Source organism: Salvelinus alpinus, chromosome 24, assembly GCF_045679555.1.
Source record: "Salvelinus alpinus chromosome 24, SLU_Salpinus.1, whole genome shotgun sequence".
NCBI lineage: Eukaryota > Metazoa > Chordata > Actinopteri > Salmoniformes > Salmonidae > Salvelinus > Salvelinus alpinus.
This window is the reverse complement of record NC_092109.1, coordinates 46,627,522-46,650,701: the sequence shown is the minus strand read 5'-3', so window position 1 is coordinate 46,650,701 and position 23,180 is coordinate 46,627,522. Positions and strand designations below refer to the sequence as shown.

The following is a 23,180-nucleotide window of genomic DNA, read 5'->3' as shown; positions in this document are numbered from 1 at the left end:
TTAACTACTGGCTCTTTAAGCATGACTTTACTCACCATAACATCTCCTGTGGTACAATGACTTTACTAACCAAAACATCTCCTACAGTACAATGACTTTACATAGAGGAAATTTACAATATGATACATTATAATGGTATTTAATCACAGTGTGATATAATGTTGATATCTCCTTCAGTGAATCGATGAACCGGTTCATAGGTCAGGCGTAACGTGGGTAGGCCTACCCTGTAACTGAAAACTGTAAATGGTACAGTAACCTTTTATATTATCAACAGTAAAATACTCAAACGTTTTACTGCAGCATACTGTAAAATGATTGTGCATTGTGAGAAAATGTTTTTGGTGGGGAAATAATTACGGGGTCAGACAACCCTGACCACCGGACAGACCCTGACCTGGTTATGTTAGAGACCCTGATACTGACCCTGCTAACTTATATCAGGCTACACATCACTCTAGACCAATGTGACCTTATATCAGGCTACACATCCCTCTAGACCAATGTGACCTTATATCAGGCTACACATCCCTCTAGACCAATGTGACCTTATATCAGGCTACACATCACTCTCGACCAATGTGACCTTATATCAGGCTACACATCCCTCTAGACCAATGTGACCTTATATCAGGCTACACATCACTCTCGACCAATGTGACCTTATATCAGGCTACACATCACTCTAGACCAATGTGACCTTATATCAGGCTACACATCACTCTAGACCAATGTGACCTTATATCAGGCTACACATCACTCTCGACCAATGTGACCTTATATCAGGCTACACATCACTCTAGACCAATGTGACCTTATAGCAGACTACACATCACTCTCGACCAATGTGACCTTATATCAGGCTACACATCACTCTCGACCAATGTGACCTTATATCAGGCTACACATCCCTCTAGACCAATGTGACCTTATAGCAGGCTACACATCACTCTAGACCAATGTGACCTTATATCAGGCTACACATCACTCTAGACCAATGTGACCTTATATCAGGCTACACATCACTCTAGACCAATGTGACCTCATAGCAGGCTACACATCACTCTAGACCAATGTGACCTCATAGCAGGCTACACATCACTCTAGACCAATGTGACCTCATAGCAGGCTACACATCACTCTAGACCAATGTGACCTCATATCAGGCTACACATCACTCTAGACCAATGTGACCTTATATCAGGCTACACATCACTCTAGACCAATGTGACCTTATATCAGGCTACACATCACTCTAGACCAATGTGACCTCATAGCAGGCTACACATCACTCTAGACCAATGTGACCTCATATCAGGCTACACATCACTCTAGACCAATGTGACCTCATAGCAGGCTACACATCACTCTAGAGACTCTAGACCAATGTGACCTTATATCAGGCTACACATCACTCTAGACCAATGTGACCTCATAGCAGGCTACACATCACTCTAGACCAATGTGACCTCATATCAGGCTACACATCACTCTAGACCAATGTGACCTCATAGCAGGCTACACATCACTCTAGAGACTCTAGACCAATGTGACCTTATATCAGGCTACACATCACTCTAGACCAATGTGACCTTATATCAGGCTACACATCACTCTAGACCAATGTGACCTTATATCAGGCTACACATCACTCTAGACCAATGTGACCTTATATCAGGCTACACATCACTCTAGACCAATGTGACCTCATAGCAGACTACACATCACTCTCGACCAATGTGACCTTATATCAGGCTACACATCACTCTAGAGACTCTAGACCAATGTGACCTTATAGCAGGCTACACATCCCTCTCGACCAATGTGACCTCATATCAGGCTACACATCACTCTAGACCAATGTGACCTCATATCAGGCTACACATCACTCTAGACCAATGTGACCTTATATCAGGCTACACATCACTCTAGACCAATGTGACCTTATAGCAGGCTACACATCACTCTAGACCAATGTGACCTTATATCAGGCTACACATCCCTCTAGACCAATGTGACCTTATATCAGGCTACACATCACTCTAGACCAATGTGACCTTATATCAGGCTACACATCACTCTAGACCAATGTGACCTTATATCAGGCTACACATCACTCTAGACCAATGTGACCTCATATCAGGCTACACATCCCTCTCGACCAATGTGACCTTATATCAGGCTACACATCCCTCTCGACCAATGTGACCTTATATCAGGCTACACATCACTCTAGACCAATGTGACCTCATAGCATCGCCGCGCCTCTTTGTGGACAACGGTTCCCATTGTTAGGGCGGAGAGACATGTATCTTGTCAGTATATCCATAATCTTTGATGGGGCTAAACGGCAACAACAAAATCGCTAAGGATCATGGTGAAAGTGGCCGTAACTAGCAAAGGATCATGGTCGATGTAGTCGTTTTCATCCTGACTGAGAGTCAACCGGAGCCTCCTCGTAGCCTGCTGACCCGTGATTGGTCTGTGTCAGCACATGGCCATGCGTGACGACAAATGTAGTAGTCAGAATGAATAACGATTAATTAAATATCTTGATTTGTAGCTAACTTTAAAATAATTCACCGTGGGAATCGAACTTGATCATAATAAACACATATTAGAGTCTAAAAAGGCTGTCTAAAAACAAATCAAGTAAATAGCCATGCAATCTCCATAGACAAACATTGGCAGTAGAATGGGCCTTACTGAAGAGCTCAGTGACTTTCAACGTGGCACCTTCATAGGATGCCACCTTTCCAACAAGTCAGTTAGTCAAATTTCTGCCCTGCTAGAGCTGCCCTGATCGACTGTAAGTTCTGTTATTGTGCAGTGAAAAAGTCAAGAGGCAACAACGGGTTAGCGTTACTCGGATAGTCCAGTAAATTAGGGTTATGGTTACCATACGACCTGTAGTATAGCAGGTTATGGTTACCATGGTTACTACATATAGTCTTGGGGTTAGGGTTACCATGGTTACGACCTGTAGTCTTAGGGGTTATTACAGTCAGATGTTTAACACCCCTTTAATAAACAACACACATTTAATACACACTCAACATTTAAACATTATTGTACGTTATCAAAGCAGTTTTTATTGTACACAGACTTAAACAAAATATATTTGGTACAGTAGTCATTTTACATTCTATTTCCTCTTCGTTGCAAAGGACAACGAGGACAATCAAATCAAACAGAGCAGCAGTATAATATTCAAGTTTGGACAGTATACAGTAGACCGGTTCTGAAGCAGACTATTGAACAGTTAGAAGGACTTGGGGAATAAAACCACAGCTGTTCTATTCAATTACCAGAGGGGCTATGTCATAAACCCTTCAAAGTTCCAGGACGCGGTGAAAAACGGCAGCCATCTTGGTCAGGGAGAAATCCAAAGTAGTGTAATTGTAATGAATGGCAGTAGAGGCATAATCTTAAATTATGCAGGGAAATAAAAAGTAAGGCATTGTGATATATCAGAAATTGTGTAATATAATTATTGTCAACCTAAAACAGTTTACAGGTTTTATACCAATATGTAAAGAGACCTTCAATGTTTTAATTGTTGTTTTCTTGGAAATCTGTAAGTAGTATATGATAAAATACTTGTCTAAATCCTATCATAAACTGATGTCAGTTAGTGTATGGCTGTGGATTGACTGACAGTTAATGGAATCATTCCTATACAACTGGTTAGCTAGCGAGCTAACACATACAGTTAATGGAACCATTTCTCTACAACTGGTTAGCTAACGAGCTAACACATACAGTTAATGGAACCATTCCTATACAACTGGTTAGCTAGCGAGCTAACACATACAGTTAATGGAATCATTCCTATACAACTGGTTAGCTAGCGAGCTAACACATACAGTTAATGGAATCATTTCTCTACAACTGGTTAACTAGCGAGCTAACACATACAGTTAATGGAATCATTCCTCTACAACTGGTTAGCTAGCGAGCTAACACATACAGTTAATGGAATCATTTATCTACAACTGGTTAGCTAGCGAGCTAACACATACAGTTAATGGAATCATTCCTATACAACTGGTTAGCTAGCGAGCTAACACATACAGTTAATGGAATCATTCCTCTACAACTGGTTAGCTAGCGAGCTAACACATACAGTTAATGGAATCATTTCTCTACAACTGGTTAGCTAGTGAGCTAACACATACAGTTAATGGATTCATCCCTCTACAACTGGTTAGCTAGCGAGCTAACACATACAGTTAATGGAATCATTCCTCTACAACTGGTTAGCTAGCGAGCTAACACATACAGTTAATGGAATCATTCCTCTACAACTGGTTAGCTAGCGAGCTAACACATACAGTTAATGGATTCATCCCTCTACAACTGGTTAGCTAGCGAGCTAACACATACAGTTAATGGAATCATTCCTCTACAACTGGTTAGCTAGCGAGCTAACACATACAGTTAATGGATTCATCCCTCTACAACTGGTTAGCTAGCGAGCTAACACATACAGTTAATGGAATCATTCCTCTACAACTGGTTAGCTAGCGAGCTAACACATACAGTTAATGGATTCATCCCTCTACAACTGGTTAGCTAGCGAGCTAACACATACAGTTAATGGATTCATCCCTCTACAACTGGTTAGCTAGCGAGCTAACACATACAGTTAATGGAATCATTCCTCTACAACTGGTTAGCTAGCGAGCTAACACATACAGTTCATGGATTCATCCCTCTACAACTGGTTAGCTAGCGAGCTAACACATACAGTTAATGGAATCATTCCTCTACAACTGGTTAGCTAGCGAGCTAACACATACAGTTAATGGATTCATTTCTCTACAACTGGTTAGCTAGTGAGCTAACACATACAGTTAATGGAATCATTCCTATACAACTGGTTAGCTAGCGAGCTAACACATACAGTTAATGGAACCATTCCTATACAACTGGTTAGCTAGCGAGCTAACAAATGCAGTGCATTCAGAAAGTATTCAGACCCCTTCCCTTTTTCCAATTTTATTTTACATTACAGCCCTATTCTAAAATTGATAAAATACCCCATGACAAAACGAAAACAAGGTTTTTAGAAATGTTTGCTAATTTATTACAAATAAAAACAGATATACGTTAATTACATAAGTATTCAGACCCTATACTATGAGACTCGAAATTTAGCTCAGATCCATCATGTTTCCATTGATCATCCTTGAGATGTTTCTACAACTTGATTAGAGTCCACCTGTGGTAAATTCAATTGATTGGACGTGATTTGGAAAGGCACAAACCTGTCTATATAAGGTCCCACAGTTGACAGCGCATGGCAGAGCAAAAACCAAGACAAGATTGTGTCGAGGCACAGATCTGGGGAAGGGTACCAAAACATTTCTGCAGCATTGATAGTCCCCAAGAACACGTTGGCCTCCCATCATTCTTAAATGGAAGAAGTTTGTAACCACCAAGACTCTTCCTAGAGCTGGCCGCCTGGCCAAACTGAGCAATCGGGGGACAAGAGCCTTGATCAGGGAGGTGACCGAGAACCCGATGGTCACTCTGACAGAGCTCCAGACTTCCTCTGTGGCGATGGCAGAACCTTCCAGAAGGACAACCATCTCTGCAGCACTCCACCAATCAGGCCTTTATGGTAGAGTGACCAGACAGAGTTGGAGTTTGCCAAAAGGCAGCTGAAGGACTAAAGAAACAAGATTCTCTGGTCTGATGCAACCAAGATTGAACTCTTTGGCCTGAATGGCAAGCGTCATGTCCGGAGGAAACCTGGCACCATCCCTACGGTGAAGCATGGTGGTGGCAGCATCATGCTGCAGGGATGTTTTTCAGCAACAGGGACTGGGAGACTAGTTAGGATCGAGGGAAAGATTAACGAAGAAAAGTACAGAGAGATTCTTGATGAAAATCTGCTCCAGAGTGGGACGAAAGTTCACCTTCCAACATGACAATGACCCTAAGCACACAGCCAAGACAACGCAGGAGTGGCTTCGGGACAAGTCTCTGAATGTCCTCGAGTGGCCCAGCCAGAGCCCGGACTTGAACCCGATCGAACATCTCTGGAGAGACCTGAAAATAGCTGTGCAGCGACGCTCCCCATCCAACCTGACAGAGCTTGAGAGGATCTGCAGAGAACAATGGGAGAAACTCCCCAAATACAGGTGTGCCAAGCTTCATACCCAAGAAGACTCGATGCTGTAATCGCTGACAAAGGTGCTTCAACAAAGTACTGAGTTAAATGGTCTGAATACTTATGTAAATGTATAAATGTAAAATGTACGTATTTTTTTTATATACATTTGCAAACATTCCTAAAAAACAGATTTTGCTTTGTCATTATGAGGGAAAAAGCAATTGAATCAACTTAAGAATAAGGCTGCAAACGTAAAAATGTTTTGGGGGAAAAGTCAAGGGGTCTGAAAACTTTTCCGAATGCACTGTATACAGCGCAGGCAAATTATTCAAAGTCATTGCTTTACACAATAAAGTATAACAGCACTGGCAAACCATGGCTGATCAAGTCCCTGACCAATATGGCTGATCAAGTCCCTGACCAATATGGCTGACCTTTGATGCCATCACAAGAAGGTTCATGTCCATTCTAGGATTCTACTTCCTAGTTCTATGATAACGCTGTAACATGGATGATTGGATGGTAAAGCTGTGTAATATTCAACTGGCATTCATCATTCATTTTATCTATTGTAGGACTGATTGGTTTGATAGCTGATTACATAGACTGATAATGCATTATGAACACACACGACACACACACACACACACACACACACACACACACACACACACACACACACACACACACACACACACACACACACACACACACACACACACACACACACACACACACACACACACACACACACACACACACACACACACACACACACACACACACACACACACACACACACACACACACACACACACAGAGTAGTCTAGTGGAGAACGGTCAGTAGTAGTGGTAGTAGCAGAGTGGAGATGGAACCTCCAATACCAGGTGCTATAGGAGAGGGGGAGAAACAATGTTATCCTCATCTGGTTCAGGTTATATTAACGTCTAGTCATTCTAATCTGGTTCAGGTTATATTAATGTCTAGTCATTCTAATCTGGTTCAGGTTATATTAATGTCTAGTCATTCTAATCTGGTTCAGGTTATATTAATGTCTAGTCATTCTAATCTGGTTCAGGTTATATTAATGTCTAGTCATTCTAATCTGGTTCAGGTTATATTAATGTCTAGTCATCCTAATCTGGTTCAGGTTATATTAATGTCTTGTCATTCTAATCTGGTTCAGGTTATATTAATGTCTAGTTATATTAATGTCTAGTCATTCTAATCTGCTTCAGGTTATATTAATGTAGAGTCATTCTAATCTGGTTCAGGTTATATTAATGTCTAGTCATTCTAATCTGGTTCAGGTTATATTAATGTCTAGTCATTCTAATCTGGTTCATGTTATATTAATGTCTAGTCATTCTAATCTGGTTCAGGTTATATTAATGTCTAGTCTTTCTAATCTGGTTCATGTTTATTAATGTCTAGTCAATCTAATCTGGTTCAGGTTATATTAATGTCTAGTCATTCTAATCTGGTTCAGGTTATATTAATGTCTAGTCCTCCTAATCTGGTTCAGGTTATATTAATGTCTAGTCATCCTAATCTGGTTCATGTTTATTCATGCCTAGTAATTCTAATCTGGTTCATGTTTATTCATGTGGTTCATGTTTATTCATGCCTAGTCATTCTAATCTGGTTCATGTTTATTCATGTGGTTCATGTTTATTCATGCCTAGTCATTCTAATCTGGTTCATGTGGTTCATGTTTATTCATGCCTACTCACCATGTGATGTTTTCTCTGGAATAAAAGATAAACAAGAGACTTGATGTTAGACAATGTTGACGTCATAACAGTCTGTCACCCTCTGTCTGTCACTCTCTGTCTGTCACCCTCTGTCTGTCTCCGTCTGTCTGTCTCTGTCTGTCACCCTCTGTCTGTCACCCTCTGTCTGTCACCCTCTGTCTGTCACCCTCTGTCTGTCACCCTCTGTCTGTCACCCTCTGTCTGTCTCTGTCTGTTACTCTCTGTCTGTCACTCTCTGTCTGTCACTCTCTGTCTGTCACCCTCTGTCTGTCTCTGTCTGGCACCCTCTGTCTGTTACTCTCTGTCTGTCACCCTCTGTCTGTCACTCTCTGTCTGTCACCCTCTGTCTGTCACCCTCTGTCTGTCACCCTCTGTCTGTCACCCTCTGTCTGTCACCCTCTGTCTGTTACTCTCTGTCTGTCACCCTCTGTCTGTCACCCTCTGTCTGTCACCCTCTGTCTGTCACCCTCTGTCTGTCACTCTCTGTCATTCACTCTCTGTCTGGCACCCTCTGTCTGGCACCCTCTGTCTGTCTCTGTCTGTTACTCTCTGTCTGTCACTCTCTGTCTGTCACTCTCTGTCTGTCACTCTCTGTCTGTCACTCTCTGTCTGTCACCCTCTGTCTGTCTCTGTCTGTTACTCTCTGTCTGTCACTCTCTGTCTGTCACCCTCTGTCTGTCACCCTCTGTCTGTCACCCTCTGTCTGTCACCCTCTGTCTGTCACCCTCTGTCTGTCACCCTCTGTCTGTCACTCTCTGTCTGTCACTCTCTGTCTGTCACCCTCTGTCTGTCACCCTCTGTCTGTCACCCTCTGTCTGTCACTCTCTGTCTGTCACTTTCTGTCTGTCACCCTCTGTCTGTCACTCTCTGTCTGTCACTCTCTGTCTGTCACCCTCTGTCTGTCACCCTCTGTCTGTCACCCTCTGTCTGTCACTCTCTCTGTCACTCTCCCTCTCTCACACCGACACACAGGGTCTTGGTTTCAAGAGGTTAGGTCTGGGTTTGGGTCCTGTGATGCTGAAGGTGGTCTCCATGGTTACCCGTGATGGTGAAAGTAGTCTCCATTCCAGCGTGGATGTGGTCGGCGACGTGGCAGTGCAACAGCCATGTCCCAGGGTTCCCTGCAGTCATCTCGACCGTCTGAAACGTCCCCGGGAACAGGTCAAACACATCCGCACGGTGCACACTGTCCGTCTGACACACACACGCACACACACACACACACACCAGGGGAGAGAGAGGGGAGGACTTGGTAACAGGTCAAACACATCCACACTGTCTGTCTGAGGATCATGTTAATACATAGATTTACTGTATTATCATATATATTTATACCATGGCATTGTTGAATACTCCTATCTGATTGGCTTGAAGGGCATTCTAGAGTGTGCATTAATTCCCTATAACGCATGGTATATTTGCCAAGAGTGTTCAAAGCTGTCATCAAGGCAAAAGGGTGGCTACTTTGAAGAATCTAAAATATATGTTGATTTGTTTACCACTTTTTTGGTTACAACATGATTCCATATGTGTTATTTCATAGTTTTGATGTCTCCACTATTATTCTACAATGTAGAAAATAGTGAAAATAAAGAAGAACCCTGGAATGAGTAGATGTGTATCACAGCCGCAGACCACATGTAACCAAGCCAGCCCAGGACCTCCACATTCGGCTTCTTCACCTGCAGGATTGTCTGAGACCAGCCACCCAGACAGCTGATGAAACTGAGGAGTATTTCTGTCTGTTAAAAAGCCTTTTTGTGGGGAAAAACTCATTCTGATTGGCTGGGCCTGGCTCCCTAGTAGGTGGCCCTATGCCCTCCCAGTCCCACCCATGGCTGTGCCCCTGCCCAGTCATGTGGTATCCATAGATTAGAGGCTAATTTATTTATTTTAATTGACTCATTTCCTTATTATGAACTTTAACTCAGTACACTCTTTGAAATTGTTGTATGTTGCGTTTATATTTTTGTTCAGTATATATTTCAACATTTGAGGTAGGCTACATGATCACACCGGTAATACATCTGTTGTTGTATTAGTTGTGAGGCTCAGTTGAGTGAGCATACATTTTCAATAGTTATTTATTTTTATTTTACTGGGCTGTTGGTGCCTGCGTCTGATGGTCAGTCTCTGCGGAGGGAGAGAGCAGCAGACTGAGGGTCAGTCTCAGCAGAGGGAGAGAGCAGCAGACTGAGGGTCCGTCTCAGCGGAGGGAGAGAGCAGCAGACTGAGGGTCAGTCTCAGCGGAGGGAGAGAGCAGCAGACTGAGGGTCAGTCTCTGCAGAGGGAGAGCAGCAGACTGAGGGTCAGCCTCAGCAGAGGGAGAGAGCAGCAGACTGAGGGTCCGTCTCAGCGGAGGGAGAGAGCAGCAGACTGAGGGTCAGTCTCAGCGGAGGGAGAGAGCAGCAGACTGAGGGTCAGTCTCTGCAGAGGGAGAGCAGCAGACTGAGGGTCAGCCTCAGCAGAGGGAGAGAGCAGCAGACTGAGGGTCCGTCTCTGCAGAGGGAGAGAGCAGCAGACTGAGGGTCCGTCTCAGCAGAGGGAGAGAGCAGCAGACTGAGGGTCAGTCTCAGAGGAGGGAGAGAGCAGCAGACTGAGGGTCCGTCTCTGCAGAGGGAGAGAGCAGCAGACTGAGGGTCCGTCTCAGCGGAGGGAGAGAGCAGCAGACTGAGGGTCAGTCTCTGCAGAGGGAGAGAGCAGCAGACTGAGGGTCCGTCTCAGCGGAGGGAGAGAGCAGCAGACTGAGGGTCAGTCTCTGCAGAGGGAGAGAGCAGCAGACTGAAGGTCAGTCTCAGCAGAGGGAGAAGAGCAGCAGACTGAGGGTCCGTCTCAGCGGAGGGAGAGAGCAGCAGACTGAGGGTCAGTCTCTGCGGAGGGAGAAGAGCAGCAGACTGAGGGTCAGTCTCTGCGGAGGGAGAAGAGCAGCAGACTGAGGGTCAGTCTCAGCAGAGGGAGAAGAGCAGCAGACTGAGGGTCCGTCTCTGCAGAGGGAGAGAGCAGCAGACTGAGGGTCCGTCTCAGCGGAGGGAGAGAGCAGCAGACTGAGGGTCAGTCTCTGCAGAGGGAGAGAGCAGCAGACTGAAGGTCAGTCTCAGCAGAGGGAGAAGAGCAGCAGACTGAGGGTCCGTCTCAGCGGAGGGAGAGAGCAGCAGACTGAGGGTCAGTCTCTGCGGAGGGAGAAGAGCAGCAGACTGAGGGTCAGTCTCTGCGGAGGGAGAAGAGCAGCAGACTGAGGGTCAGTCTCAGCAGAGGGAGAGAGCAGCAGACTGAGGGTCCGTCTCTGCAGAGGGAGAGAGCAGCAGACTGAGGGTCAGTCTCAGAGGAGGGAGAGAGCAGCAGACTGAGGGTCAGTCTCTGCGGAGGGAGAGCAGCAGACTGAGGGTCAGCCTCAGCAGAGGGAGAGAGCAGCAGACTGAGGGTCCGTCTCTGCAGAGGGAGAGAGCAGCAGACTGAGGGTCAGTCTCTGCGGAGGGAGAGCAGCAGACTGAGGGTCAGCCTCAGCAGAGGGAGAGAGCAGCAGACTGAGGGTCAGTCTCAGCGGAGGGAGAAGAGCAGCAGACTGAGGGTCAGTCTCTGCGGAGGGAGAAGAGCAGCAGACTGAGGGTCAGTCTCTGCAGAGGGAGAGAGCAGCAGACTGAGGGTCAGTCTCAGCAGAGGGAGAAGAGCAGCAGACTGAGGGTCAGTCTCAGCAGAGGGAGAGAGCAGCAGACTGAGGGTCTGTCTCAGCAGAGGGAGAAGAGCAGCAGACTGAGGGTCAGTCTCTGCGGAGGGAGAGAGCAGCAGACTGAGGGTCCGTCTCAGCAGAGGGAGAGAGCAGCAGACTGAGGGTCAGTCTCTGCGGAGGGAGAGAGCAGCAGACTGAGGGTCAGTCTCTGCGGAGGGAGAAGAGCAGCAGACTGAGGGTCAGTCTCTGCGGAGGGAGAAGAGCAGCAGACTGAGGGTCAGTCTCTGCGGAGGGAGAAGAGCAGCAGACTGAGGGTCAGTCTCTGCGGAGGGAGAAGAGCAGCAGACTGAGGGTCAGTCTCTGCGGAGGGAGAAGAGCAGCAGACTGAGGGTCCGTCTCAGCAGAGGGAGGGACTGATGGTCCGTCTCAGCAGAGGGAGGGTCTGAGGGTCCGTCTCTCAACAGCCCTCTCAGCTCTCCCTTTCCTCCACCGACCAAAAAGACACACCGTCTTCCAGCTGATGGTGAAACGCCAGCCGCACAGCATTATTTCTGACCTCATGCACAAATTCATCTTGTTACTCCTATGAACAGAGAATGTGAAATATTCCTCGATATTAAAAAAAAGACCCAAGCAGCTAATAATAACAACAACAACCAACAAGCCCACAGATACACGTTCCTACTCATTACTGTTGCAGTGCTTGTTGTAGCGCTGAGTGGAAATAGGAAGTGTTTATAAAAGGTGTTGAATACAAAGTGTTGACAGTGTAAGAACATAAACTAACTCATAAAAACAGCATCTCGTTGCTGTATTCGTTGACCATCTCTCTCTCGTCGTGGTTCTATACGTTTTGAAATCTCACAGTATCAACTTTGCTGTAGCTTTTATGACTGCAGACGCGGTCATCTGAGCCATCCGATTGGCTAGCGGAGGCCGATAGTGCACTTGATTTGGGCCCACCAGCAGAGTTTGTACCTTCAGACACATGAAATGGTTCAAAATGGCAACAGTTGGCCTACCACCTGGCGCGCGGGACCGTTGAATCTGGTGCATCTACCCGCCAACAGCCCGAGACAAATAAAAAAAATAGGAACACAAGGCTTTATAGTTGTTTTTTTTACAGAAATGTTTGGCGATCGACTAGTAATGCCTTGGAGATCGTCGACCGGTTGGTGACTCTAGAAAGCTCTAGAAAGTTGAGTGAAGGTCAATCTCATGCTTCTTCTGTTCTTTTGCTCCTGGAGGAGCTTTGAGGGAACATTGCTCACCAGACATGTCACCCATTGAGCATGTTTGGAATGCTCTGGATCGACGTGTACAACAGCGTGTTCGAGTTCCCACCAACATCCAGCAACATTGGACAGCCATTGAAGAGGAGTGGGACAACATTCCACAGGCCACACGCAGCAGCACAGGCCACACACAGCAGCACAGGCCACACACAGCAGCACAGGCCACACGCAGCAGCACAGGCCACACGCAGCAGCACAGGCCACACGCAGCAGCACAGGCCACACGCAACAGCACAGGCCACACGCAGCAGCACAGGCCACACGCAACAGCACAGGCCACACGCAACAGCACAGGCCACACGCAACAGCACAGGCCACACGCAACAGCACAGGCCACACGCAACAGCACAGGCCACACGCAACAGCACAGGCCACACGCAACAGCACAGGCCACACGCAACAGCACAGGCCACACGCAACAGCACAGGCCACACGCAGCAGCACAGGCCACACGCAACAGCCTGATCAACTCTATGCGAAGGAGATGTGAATCAACAGATTCATATCTGTATTCCCGGTCATGTGAAATCCATAGATTAGGGCCTTGTGTTTATATTTTTGTTCAGTGTACAGTATATATACGTATGATATCTGTTTATCACAATTTATCACAACAGCCATTTGGTTGAAATATTGCCTTTCAGTATCTTTATAAAAGTGAGGAGGGAACAGAATTAAGGCAATGTACTGGGAAACTGACTCCGGTGATAATGATTATGATGAATAATAAGAAGAAGAAGAAAGATGAGGGGAACAATAATAATAAGACAACGAACAAGGAGAGGAAGAAGAAGAGGAAGAAGAAAAGGAGAAGAAGAAGCAGAAGCAGAGGAGGGAGAAGAAGAAGAAAAGGAGAAGAAGAAGGAGAAGAAGAAGAGAGGGAGGTTTGTCTTACTTTATAAGTGAACGTCTCAGCGTGGAAGTGGACGGTGTGTATGTCGACCTCGTTGCCCATCCCCAGTAGATACCAGTCCACTGTCTGGCCATTAGACATGGTTAGACCATGTAGGTTTCCATACAGCTTACCATTTATACCTACACACACACACACACACACACACACACACACACACACACACACACACACACACACACACACACACACACACACACACACACACACACACACACACACACACACACACACACACACACACACACACACAATAATACTCCTTTATACCATTGCAGTCAACATGATCTCTCTCTCAGCCTCTGTGTGTATATTAATATGTTACAGGTGTCAGTACTACATTAGTCAACATCTCTCAGCCTCTGTCTTTGTTGGTTCCCAATAACACTATGTATCTTTCCTCCTGAAGTGTGCACTCTCTCGCTACTCTCCACAAATCTAGAAGCATTGGAATAGTGTAGGAATGGGCTAAGTATCCAAATACTGTAATTTCCTTTCAAATCCATGAAGGGAAGTGCACATTTAGGGAGGAAGGAGAGATTATTGGGACTCACTCTCTTCTCTATAAGCCTGGCTTTTCTTCTCCCTCCTGCTCCCCCTCCGCTCCTCACCTCCTCCTCCTCTCTCTAACTCTCTTCTTCCTCCCTCTCCCCCTCCTCCTCTCCCTCCCTCCCTCTTCTCCTCCTCCCTCCCCTCCCTCTCCCCCTCTCCCTCCCTCCTACACCTTCCTCTCTCTCCCTCTCCTCCTCCTCCTCTCCCTCCCTCCCTCTCCCCCTCCTCTCCTCCTTCTCCTCTCCCTACCTCTCCATCCCTCTCTTTACATCCTCTCCCCCTCCTCCTCCTCCTGTCCCTCCCCCTCCCTCCTACACTTGCCTCTCTCTCCCTCCCCTCCTCTCTCTCCTCACCGTGCATCTTGTTGCTCTCTATAAAGTTGTCGTCCATGGTGAAGTTACTGGGGTCAGCGTGGAGGTAAGTTCTGATGTTGTCGTCCAGGTACCATGACTCATTCTCATCAAACACCATGAAGAGCAGAGCAAACTCCCTCTCCACGTCCTTCCTCTTCCTCGTTCCCCCCTCAGCTCCACGCTGCAGTACTCCCTGTCTGCAGACCACTAGGGGGCCCAAGAGACCACTGAACACATCCTGAAGGACAGATAGAGAGACTTACTGGATACAGGTAGACACACACATTCTCAGGAGTTCTATAGGTAAACACACACACACACACCTTGACGAAGTCAACAGTAGAGTAGTACGCGTAGGAGATACAGTTAGGATCAGAGACTCCTGGCCCAGAGCTCTCTGGCACCTCCCACCTGAACTCTGTCATATAACCTGGGGATGTGAGAATAGAGGAGAGGAGAGAGATGGAGAGGGGGGATGAGAGAGGAGGAGAGGGGAGGAGTGGACAGGGGAGAGGAGGAGAGGGTAGAGAGGGATAGAGGGGAGGGGGAGGAGAGGAGAGAGAGGGGAGAGGGAGAGGAAGAGGAGAGAGATGGAGAGGGGGGAGGAGAGGGGAGGAGTGGACAGGGGAGAGGGGGAGAGGAAGAGGAAGAGGAGAGGAGAGATGGAGAGGGGGGATGAGAGAGGAGGAGAGGGGAGGAGTGAACAGGGGAGAGGGGGAGAGGAGGAGAAGAGGAGAGAGGAGAGATGGAGAGGGGGGATGAGAGAGGAGGAAGTGAACAGGGGAGAGGAGGAGAGGGGGATAGAGAGAGGGGAGGGGAAGAGGAGAGGAGAGAGATGGAGAGGGGGGATGAGAGAGGAGGAGAGGGGAGGAGTGGACAGGGGAGAGGAGGAGATGATGAGAGGGGAGAGGAGGAGGGGGGAGAGGAGGAGAGGGGAGAGGGGGTAGAGGGAGGGGGGAGAGGAGGTAGACGGGGAGAGGGGAGGAGAGAGGAGGAGAGGGGAGGAGTGGACAGGGGAGAGGAGAAGATGATGAGAGGGGAGAGGAGGAGAGGGTGAGAGGAGAGGGGGATAGAGGGAGAGAAGGAGAAGGGGAGACAAGGAGAGGGGGATAGAGGGAGAGGGGAGGGGAAGAGGAGAGGAGAGAGATGGAGAGGGGGGATGAGAGAGGAGGAGAGGGGAGGAGTGGACAGGGGAGAGGAGGAGATGATGAGAGGGGAGAGGAGGAGAGGGGAGAGGGGGTAGAGGGAGGGGGGAGAGGAGGTAGATGGGGAGAGGGGAGGAGAGAGGAGGAGAGGGGAGGAGTGGACAGGGGAGAGGAGAAGATGATGAGAGGGGAGAGGAGGAGAGGGTGAGAGGAGAGGGGGATAGAGGGAGAGAAGGAGAAGGGGAGACAAGGAGAGGGGGATAGAGGGATAGAGGGAGAGGGGAGGGGGGAGAGGAGGAGAATAGGGGAGAGGAGGAAAGGAGAGGGGGAGGGAAAAAGGAAAGAAGGAGAGGAGGTAGAGGGGGAGAGGGGAGGAGTGGACAGGGGAGAGGAGGAGAAGAGGAGAGGAGAAAAGAGGAGAGGAGATGGGGGAGGAGGAGACGAGGAGAGAGGATGATAGAAGAGGAGAGAGGAGAGGAGGAAAGGAGAGAGGATGATAGAAGAGGAGAGAGGAGAGGAGGAAAGGAGAGAGGATGATAGAAGAGGAGAGAGGAGATAAAAGGGGAGGAGCAGTCACACACACACTAACATGGACCGTTGTTGGTTGGACAGGTGTGTCTGTGATGTCCACTCTGTGTGTTTGTATAGAGTACAGCCCGGGCAGTGTGTTTGTGTGTGTGTTTTACCTGGCTGGACAGGTGTGTGTGTGTCGGTAGTGACCACTCCGTGAGCGTGTATAGAGTACGGACGGCTGGCTCTGTTCTTAAAGGTGATCAGAACCTCCTCTCCCACCTCCACCCTGATTATAGGACCTGTAGGAACGACACACAAACACACACAGTAACCGTATCAATCCCAGCTAGCGCATAAACGTTCTGAGAACCATCTGTTTCTTAAAGCTTGGTGAGAGCATGGTTGTCCTACTGTTATTTTGCCTACAATCTTTCCACAACTTTCCGGGAATAGTGCAGGATAGTTTCCTGGCTTTGGAACATTCTCAGCACATTTAACCTGATGAGGACAGAGGGCGCTGTTTTCACTTTGGGGGAAAATCGTGCCCAATTTAAACGGCCTCGTACTCAATTCTTGCTCGTACAATATGCATATTATTATTACTATTGGATAGAAAACACTCTCTAGTTTCTAAAACCGTTTGAATTTTGTCTGTGGGTAAAACAGAACTCATTTGGCAGCACACTTTCTGACCAGGAAGTGGAAAGTCTGAAATCGATGTTCTGTTCAAGGACCTGCCTATAAATGGGCATGATACGTATGACTATACGTGCACGTCATACACCTTCCCCTAGATGTCAAGAGGAAGTGAGAGAAGAAATGAGTTGATTATCTCGGTCTGAGATGGAAAGAAACCTCTTGGAACGACGTGTCCTCCATTTTCTGTTTTCTGCAAGGCGCATGGAGGGACCTGTTATTGCCTTCTGAAAAACTGTCGTTATAGGCGAATACTATCTCCGGCTTTGATTTTATTTGATACATGTCACAATATCATCGTAAAGTATGTTTTTTCAATATAGTTTTATTAGATTATTGAATTTTTTTCGGGACGTTAGGCGTGTTGCTTTGTCTGCATATGTTCAGGAAGGATAGCTTCGCGACACTTGGCCAGTGTGCTTGCTAATTCAAGAGGGAAAAAGAACGTTCTAATACCAAATAAAGACGGTTCTGGACAAAGGACCCCTTGTACAACATTCTGATGGAAGATCGCCAAAAGTAGGAACCATTTTGTGATGCTATTACATATATCTGTCGAACTGTGTACTAGTAGCTTTGCGCTCAGGTTTTGGGCATTCCCTTACCATAACTAAGTCTTATGTCGTAATGAAGGTATTTTTAGAATTCTAACACTGCGATTGCATTAAGAACTAATGGATCTATCGTTTCCTATACAACATGTATTTTTTTGTAATGTTTATGAATAGCTATTTGGTCAGAATAGGTGAGAGTCTAATAGAAATATCCGCACATTCTGGGAAAAAGATGCTACGTTAGCACATTGTATAACCACTGATTTCAGCTCTAAATATGCACATTTTCGAACAAAGCATAAGTGTATGTATAACCTGATGTTATAGGACTGTCATCTGAGGAAGGTTTATGAAGGTTAGTGAAATTTAATATCTTTTGCTGGTTTATTCGCTAACGCTAACGTGCCTATTGCTATCGCTAACGTGCCTTGATGAATGAATGCGGTAGTGTGGTAGGCTATTGTAGTAAGCTAATATAATGCTATATTGTGTTTTCGCTGTAAAACACTTAAATAATCGGAAATATTGGCTGGATTCACAAGATGTTTGTCTTTAATTTGCTGTACACCATCGATTTTTCAGAAATGTTTTATGATGAGTATTTAGGTAATTCACGTTGGTCTCTATAATTACTCTGGCTGCTTCGGTGCTATTTTTGACGGTAGCTGTGATGGTAGCTGAAATGTAAAACTGATTTATACCTCAAATGTGCACATTTTTCGAACAAAACATCGATTTATTGTGTAACATGTTATAGGACTGTCATCTGATGAAGTTGTTTCTAGGTTAGTTTGGTTGGATCTTGGTTAGTTATGTTGGTTTTGTGCATGCTACCTGTGCTGTGAAAAATGTCTGTCTTTTTTTTGTATTTGGTGGTGAGCTAACATAAATATACGTGGTGTTTTCGCTGTAAAACATTTTAAAAATCGGACATGTTGGCTGGATTCACAAGATGTGTATCTTTCATTTGCTGTATTGGACTTGTTAATGTGTGAAAGTTAAATATTTCAACAAAAAAATAATTTGAATTTCGCGCTCTGGCTTTTCAGTGGAATGTGGGAGGAGTTCCGCTAGCGGAACCCCAGAGTCAGACAGGAACTAGACAAAAAAAAAACTGCGTGGCAGTTTAGAGGGAACCTTGCACTAAAAGCGTATAGTATAATCAGTATCACATAGAGCCGTATAGTATATTCAGTATAGCATAGAGCCGTATAGTATATTCAGTATAGCATAGAGCCGTATAGTATATTCAGTATAGCATAGAGGTTAGCAAAATGCCTATATTTATTTTCACCCCCCTTCAATCCACCGGAAGCCGTCATATGGTGTATTGTTTGGGAGCGCGGATCCCAGACCCGCCCTCTCCGTGGCCAATTATGTGTGAAAAATCTCCCTGACCTAGAATTCCCTCGGACATGATGAAAATAAACCCAGGTGTTCGCCTTCAAGGAAGCTTTTCAAAAACCTCCAAATAACCTATAATGTCCGTTCTCAGAGCGTAAACAAAACCTCCCAGGAAAACTGGGAGGATCCAGAGTAAAAACGTTCCCAGAAAAGGAAAAATGTTCAGTTCGTTTCTCAGAACGTTTTTAAAAAACGTTCAGTTTAAAACTACCAACGTGAAAAACAAAAACATACGTTCCCACAACTTCCAAGGAACCAAATGTGCTAGCTGGGATTTGATCAGCTGCCAGAATGGCATGGTTCATTTGTTCAGTGACTGATTTAAAGAGACAGTGTGCGTCTCACTAATCCCACCTTGTTCTCCGCTATTTCCCTTCATGGATTTGAAAGGAAATGACTGGTATATAGAAACTCACTGTAGCCCATGTCTACACCAATCCAATGCTTTTACATTTGTTGGAAGTAGTGAACAAGTGCAAACATCCGGAGGAAGGACATATTATTGGGACCCCTCCCTTACCCAGAATGCCGAGGTGCAGTTGTTCCGGCTGCAGTTCCGTCTGTGTCCTGAAGGTGTCGTCAGTGTACTGTATATACACTGCCTTCTTATAGCGTGGACCAATACGATTCTCTCCCCTGCCCACGAATACACTGCCTGGACTGGGACACACACACACAAAATTATGAATGAATGAATGAATCACACACACACACACACACACACACACACACACACACACACACACACACACACACACACACACACACACACACACACACACACACACACACACACACACACACACACACACACACACACACACACACACACACACACACACACACACACACACACACAATAACATCTGCTAAATCATGTTTATGTGACCAATAAAATGAAACCTCCTCCTCCTTCTCTCTCTCTACCTGTCCTCCTCTGTAGCGTGATGTTTCTCTAGTTCCCAGACCCGGTTAGGTGAGTAGTCCCACTCCACCTCCTCTGCGCTGATGTAGTAGCGAACCACGGACGAGGCAGGGGAGTGTGTGTGTTTCACGTTGCTCTCGGAGCAGGTCTTCACAGAGTACTGCTGTCTCATCCCTCCATTATAGTGGTCAGTCACTCTGCAGCTCACCTCAAATACACCTAGAGAAACAGGGGTCAGAGGTCAGGGGTCAGGGACAGAGGTTAACATTATAGTGGTCAGTCACTCTGCAGCTCACCTCAAATACACCTAGAGACACAGGGGTCAGAGGTCAGGGTTAGAGGTCAAGGGGTAATTAATAATGTCCATGTAGACAAACAGTGTTCCCCCGTCAAAAGCATCAGAGTCTAAATCTGAAACATGAAGTCATTTCTGAATATACATGACAGTTGTCTGTCTTCCTCAGTGATCTGCTGGTGGTATACACCTCCCTGTTAATCTAGTGATCCTGCTGGTGGTATACACCTCCCTGTTAATCTAGTGATCCTGCTGGTGTTATACACCTCCCTGTTAATCTAGTGATCCTGCTGGTGGTATAGACCTCCCTGTTAATCTAGTGATCCTGCTGGTGGTATACACCTCCCTGTTAATCTAGTGATCCTGCTGGTGTTATACACCTCCCTGTTAATCTAGTGATCCTGCTGGTGGTATACACCTCCCTGTTAATCTAGTGATCCTGCTGGTGTTATACACCTCCCTGTTAATCTAGTGATCCTGCTGGTGTTATACACCTCCCTGTTAATCTAGAGATCCTGCTGGTGGTATACACCTCCCTGTTAATCTAGTGATCCTGCTGGTGGTATACACCTCCCTGTTAATCTAGTGATCCTGCTGGTGGTATACACCTCCCTGTTAATCTAGTGACCCTGCTGGTGTTATACACCTCCCTGTTAATCTAGTGATCCTGCTGGTGTTATACACCTCCCTGTTAATCTAGTGATCCTGTAAATCTAGTGATCCTGCTGGTGGTATACACCTCCCTGTTAATCTAGTGATCCTGCTGGTGGTATACACCTCCCTGTTAATCTAGTGATCCTGCTGGTGGTATACACCTCCCTGTTAATCTAGTGATCCTGTTAATCTAGTGATCCTGCTGGTGGTATACACCTCCCTGTTAATCTAGAGATCCTGCTGGTGTTATACACCTCCCTGTTAAACTAGTGATCCTGCTGGTGTTATACACCTCCCTGTTAATCTAGTGATCCTGCTGGTGTTATACACCTCCCTGTTAATCTAGTGATCCTGCTGGTGTTATACACCTCCCTGTTAATCTAGAGATCCTGCTGGTGGTATACACCTCCCTGTTAATATAGTGATCCTGCTGGTGTTATACACCTCCCTGTTAATCTAGTGATCCTGCTGGTGTTATACACCTCCCTGTTAATCTAGTGATCCTGCTGGTGGTATACACCTCCCTGTTAATCTAGTGATCCTGCTGGTGTTATACACCTCCCTGTTAATCTAGTGATCCTGCTGGTGGTATACACCTCCCTGTTAATCTAGTGATCCTGCTGGTGGTATACACCTCCCTGTTAATCTAGTGATCCTGGTGGTGGTATACACCTCCCTGTTAATCTAGTGATCCTGTTAATCTAGTGATCCTGCTGGAGGTATACACCTCCCTGTTAATCTAGTGATCCTGCTGGTGGTATACACCTCCCTGTTAATCTAGTGATCCTGCTGGTGGTATACACCTCCCTGTTAATCTAGTGATCCTGCTGGTGGTATACACCTCCCTGTTAATCTAGTGATCCTGCTGGTGGTATACACCTCCCTGTTAATCTAGTGATCCTGCTGGTGTTATACACCTCCCTGTTAATCTAGTGATCCTGCTGGTGGTATACACCTCCCTGTTAATCTAGTGACCGGTGTGCTATTCAAACTCCTTCAGCAGGGACCCCATTTTTTTCCCACATCAATTTCTCACCACATCACACCACCCCAAATATGACACAACCTTAAAATTGGTACATTTCTAAATTTTAATCTCTTATCAAAATTAAAAGAAACCAAAATATACTTTTAGTAAATAACATTTTATTTTTCAAATTATCTATCTCAAAAACGCTTGCATGTTGTCCCAAACAATCACCTGTACTCTTAAATGTTTTGTTTCCGACATTTTAGAGATTTTTTGTCGTTCCGGGGTCGCGACCCCGACTTTGAACACCACAGCTGTATGTGTGTTTATTACGGATCCCCATTAGTTCCTGCCAAGAGACCCCGACTTTGAACACCACAGCTGTATGTGTGTTTATTACGGATCCCCATTAGTTCCTGCCAAGACTGCAGCTATTCTTCCTGGGGTTTATTATGGATCCCCATTAGTTCCTGCCAAGGCTGCAGCTACTCTTCCTGGGGTTTATTATGGATCCCCATTAGTTCCTGCCAAGGCAGCAGTTACTCTTCCTGGCGTTTATTATGGATCCCCATTAGTTCCTGCCAAGGCAGCAGCTACTCTTCCTGGGGTTTATTATGGATCCCCATTAGTTCCTGCCAAGGCAGCAGCTACTCTTCATGGGGTTTATTATGGATCCCCATTAGTTCCAGCCAAGGCAGCAGCTACTCTTCCTGTGGTTTATTATGGATCCCCATTAGTTCCTGCCAAGGCAGCAGCTACTCTTCCTGTGGTTTATTATGGATCCCCATTAGTTACAGCCAAGGCAGCAGCTACTCTTCCTGTGGTTTATTATGGATCCCCATGCAGTCATTTCAGTCGCTGTATTAGCTGATGTGTATAGTGTTGAGTCTTCCACATGGTTTACTCAAACCAGTGGCATGTCGTTAGTAAAGATGGAAGATTTATGTAAGTGCTTGTTGAATGTATCACTTTAGTTTACGTTCAAATCTCCAATTTAGACGTTCCTACTTCCTTTGGTCAAGTGTTCTTAAGGTAAGAGGTCACAGGAAGTGGGCTGTGAGGTCACGTCAGTGAGGTCATCCATTAAAAACAACAGGAACTCTCTGTCACAGTCTGGCGTGGACACCGCCGTGTGTGTGTACGTACCAGGTGTGTGTGTACGTACCAGGTGTGTGTGTACATACCAGGTGTGTGTGTACACGTACCAGGTGTGTGTGTGTACGTACCAGGTGTGTGTGTGTGTACGTACCAGGTGTGTGTGTGTGTGTACGTACCAGGTGTGTGTGTGTGTACGTACCAGGTGTGTGTGTGTACGTACCAGGTGTGTGTGTGTACGTACCAGGTGTGTGTGTGTACGTACCAGCTGTG

The 23,180-nt window shown here is 46.1% G+C and overlaps 1 protein-coding gene across 1 annotated transcript in view; it reads right to left on the bottom strand.

The window, feature by feature from the left end:
* Positions 1-3,072: 3,072 nt before the first annotated feature.
* Positions 3,073-23,180, bottom strand: part of LOC139551635 (ferroxidase HEPHL1-like) — a 70,775-nt gene continuing 50,667 nt past the window's right edge. The window contains exons 12-20 of the mRNA XM_071362902.1: positions 19,896-20,112; positions 19,489-19,628; positions 16,488-16,613; positions 14,980-15,086; positions 14,657-14,894; positions 13,734-13,873; positions 8,917-9,070; positions 7,856-7,870; positions 3,073-7,012 (exon numbers count right to left, since the gene is read on the bottom strand). Coding sequence (XP_071219003.1) covers positions 6,948-7,012; positions 7,856-7,870; positions 8,917-9,070; positions 13,734-13,873; positions 14,657-14,894; positions 14,980-15,086; positions 16,488-16,613; positions 19,489-19,628; positions 19,896-20,112 — 1,202 coding nt within the window. The 3' untranslated portion in view covers positions 3,073-6,947. The remainder of the gene's footprint in view (positions 7,013-7,855; positions 7,871-8,916; positions 9,071-13,733; positions 13,874-14,656; positions 14,895-14,979; positions 15,087-16,487; positions 16,614-19,488; positions 19,629-19,895; positions 20,113-23,180) is intronic.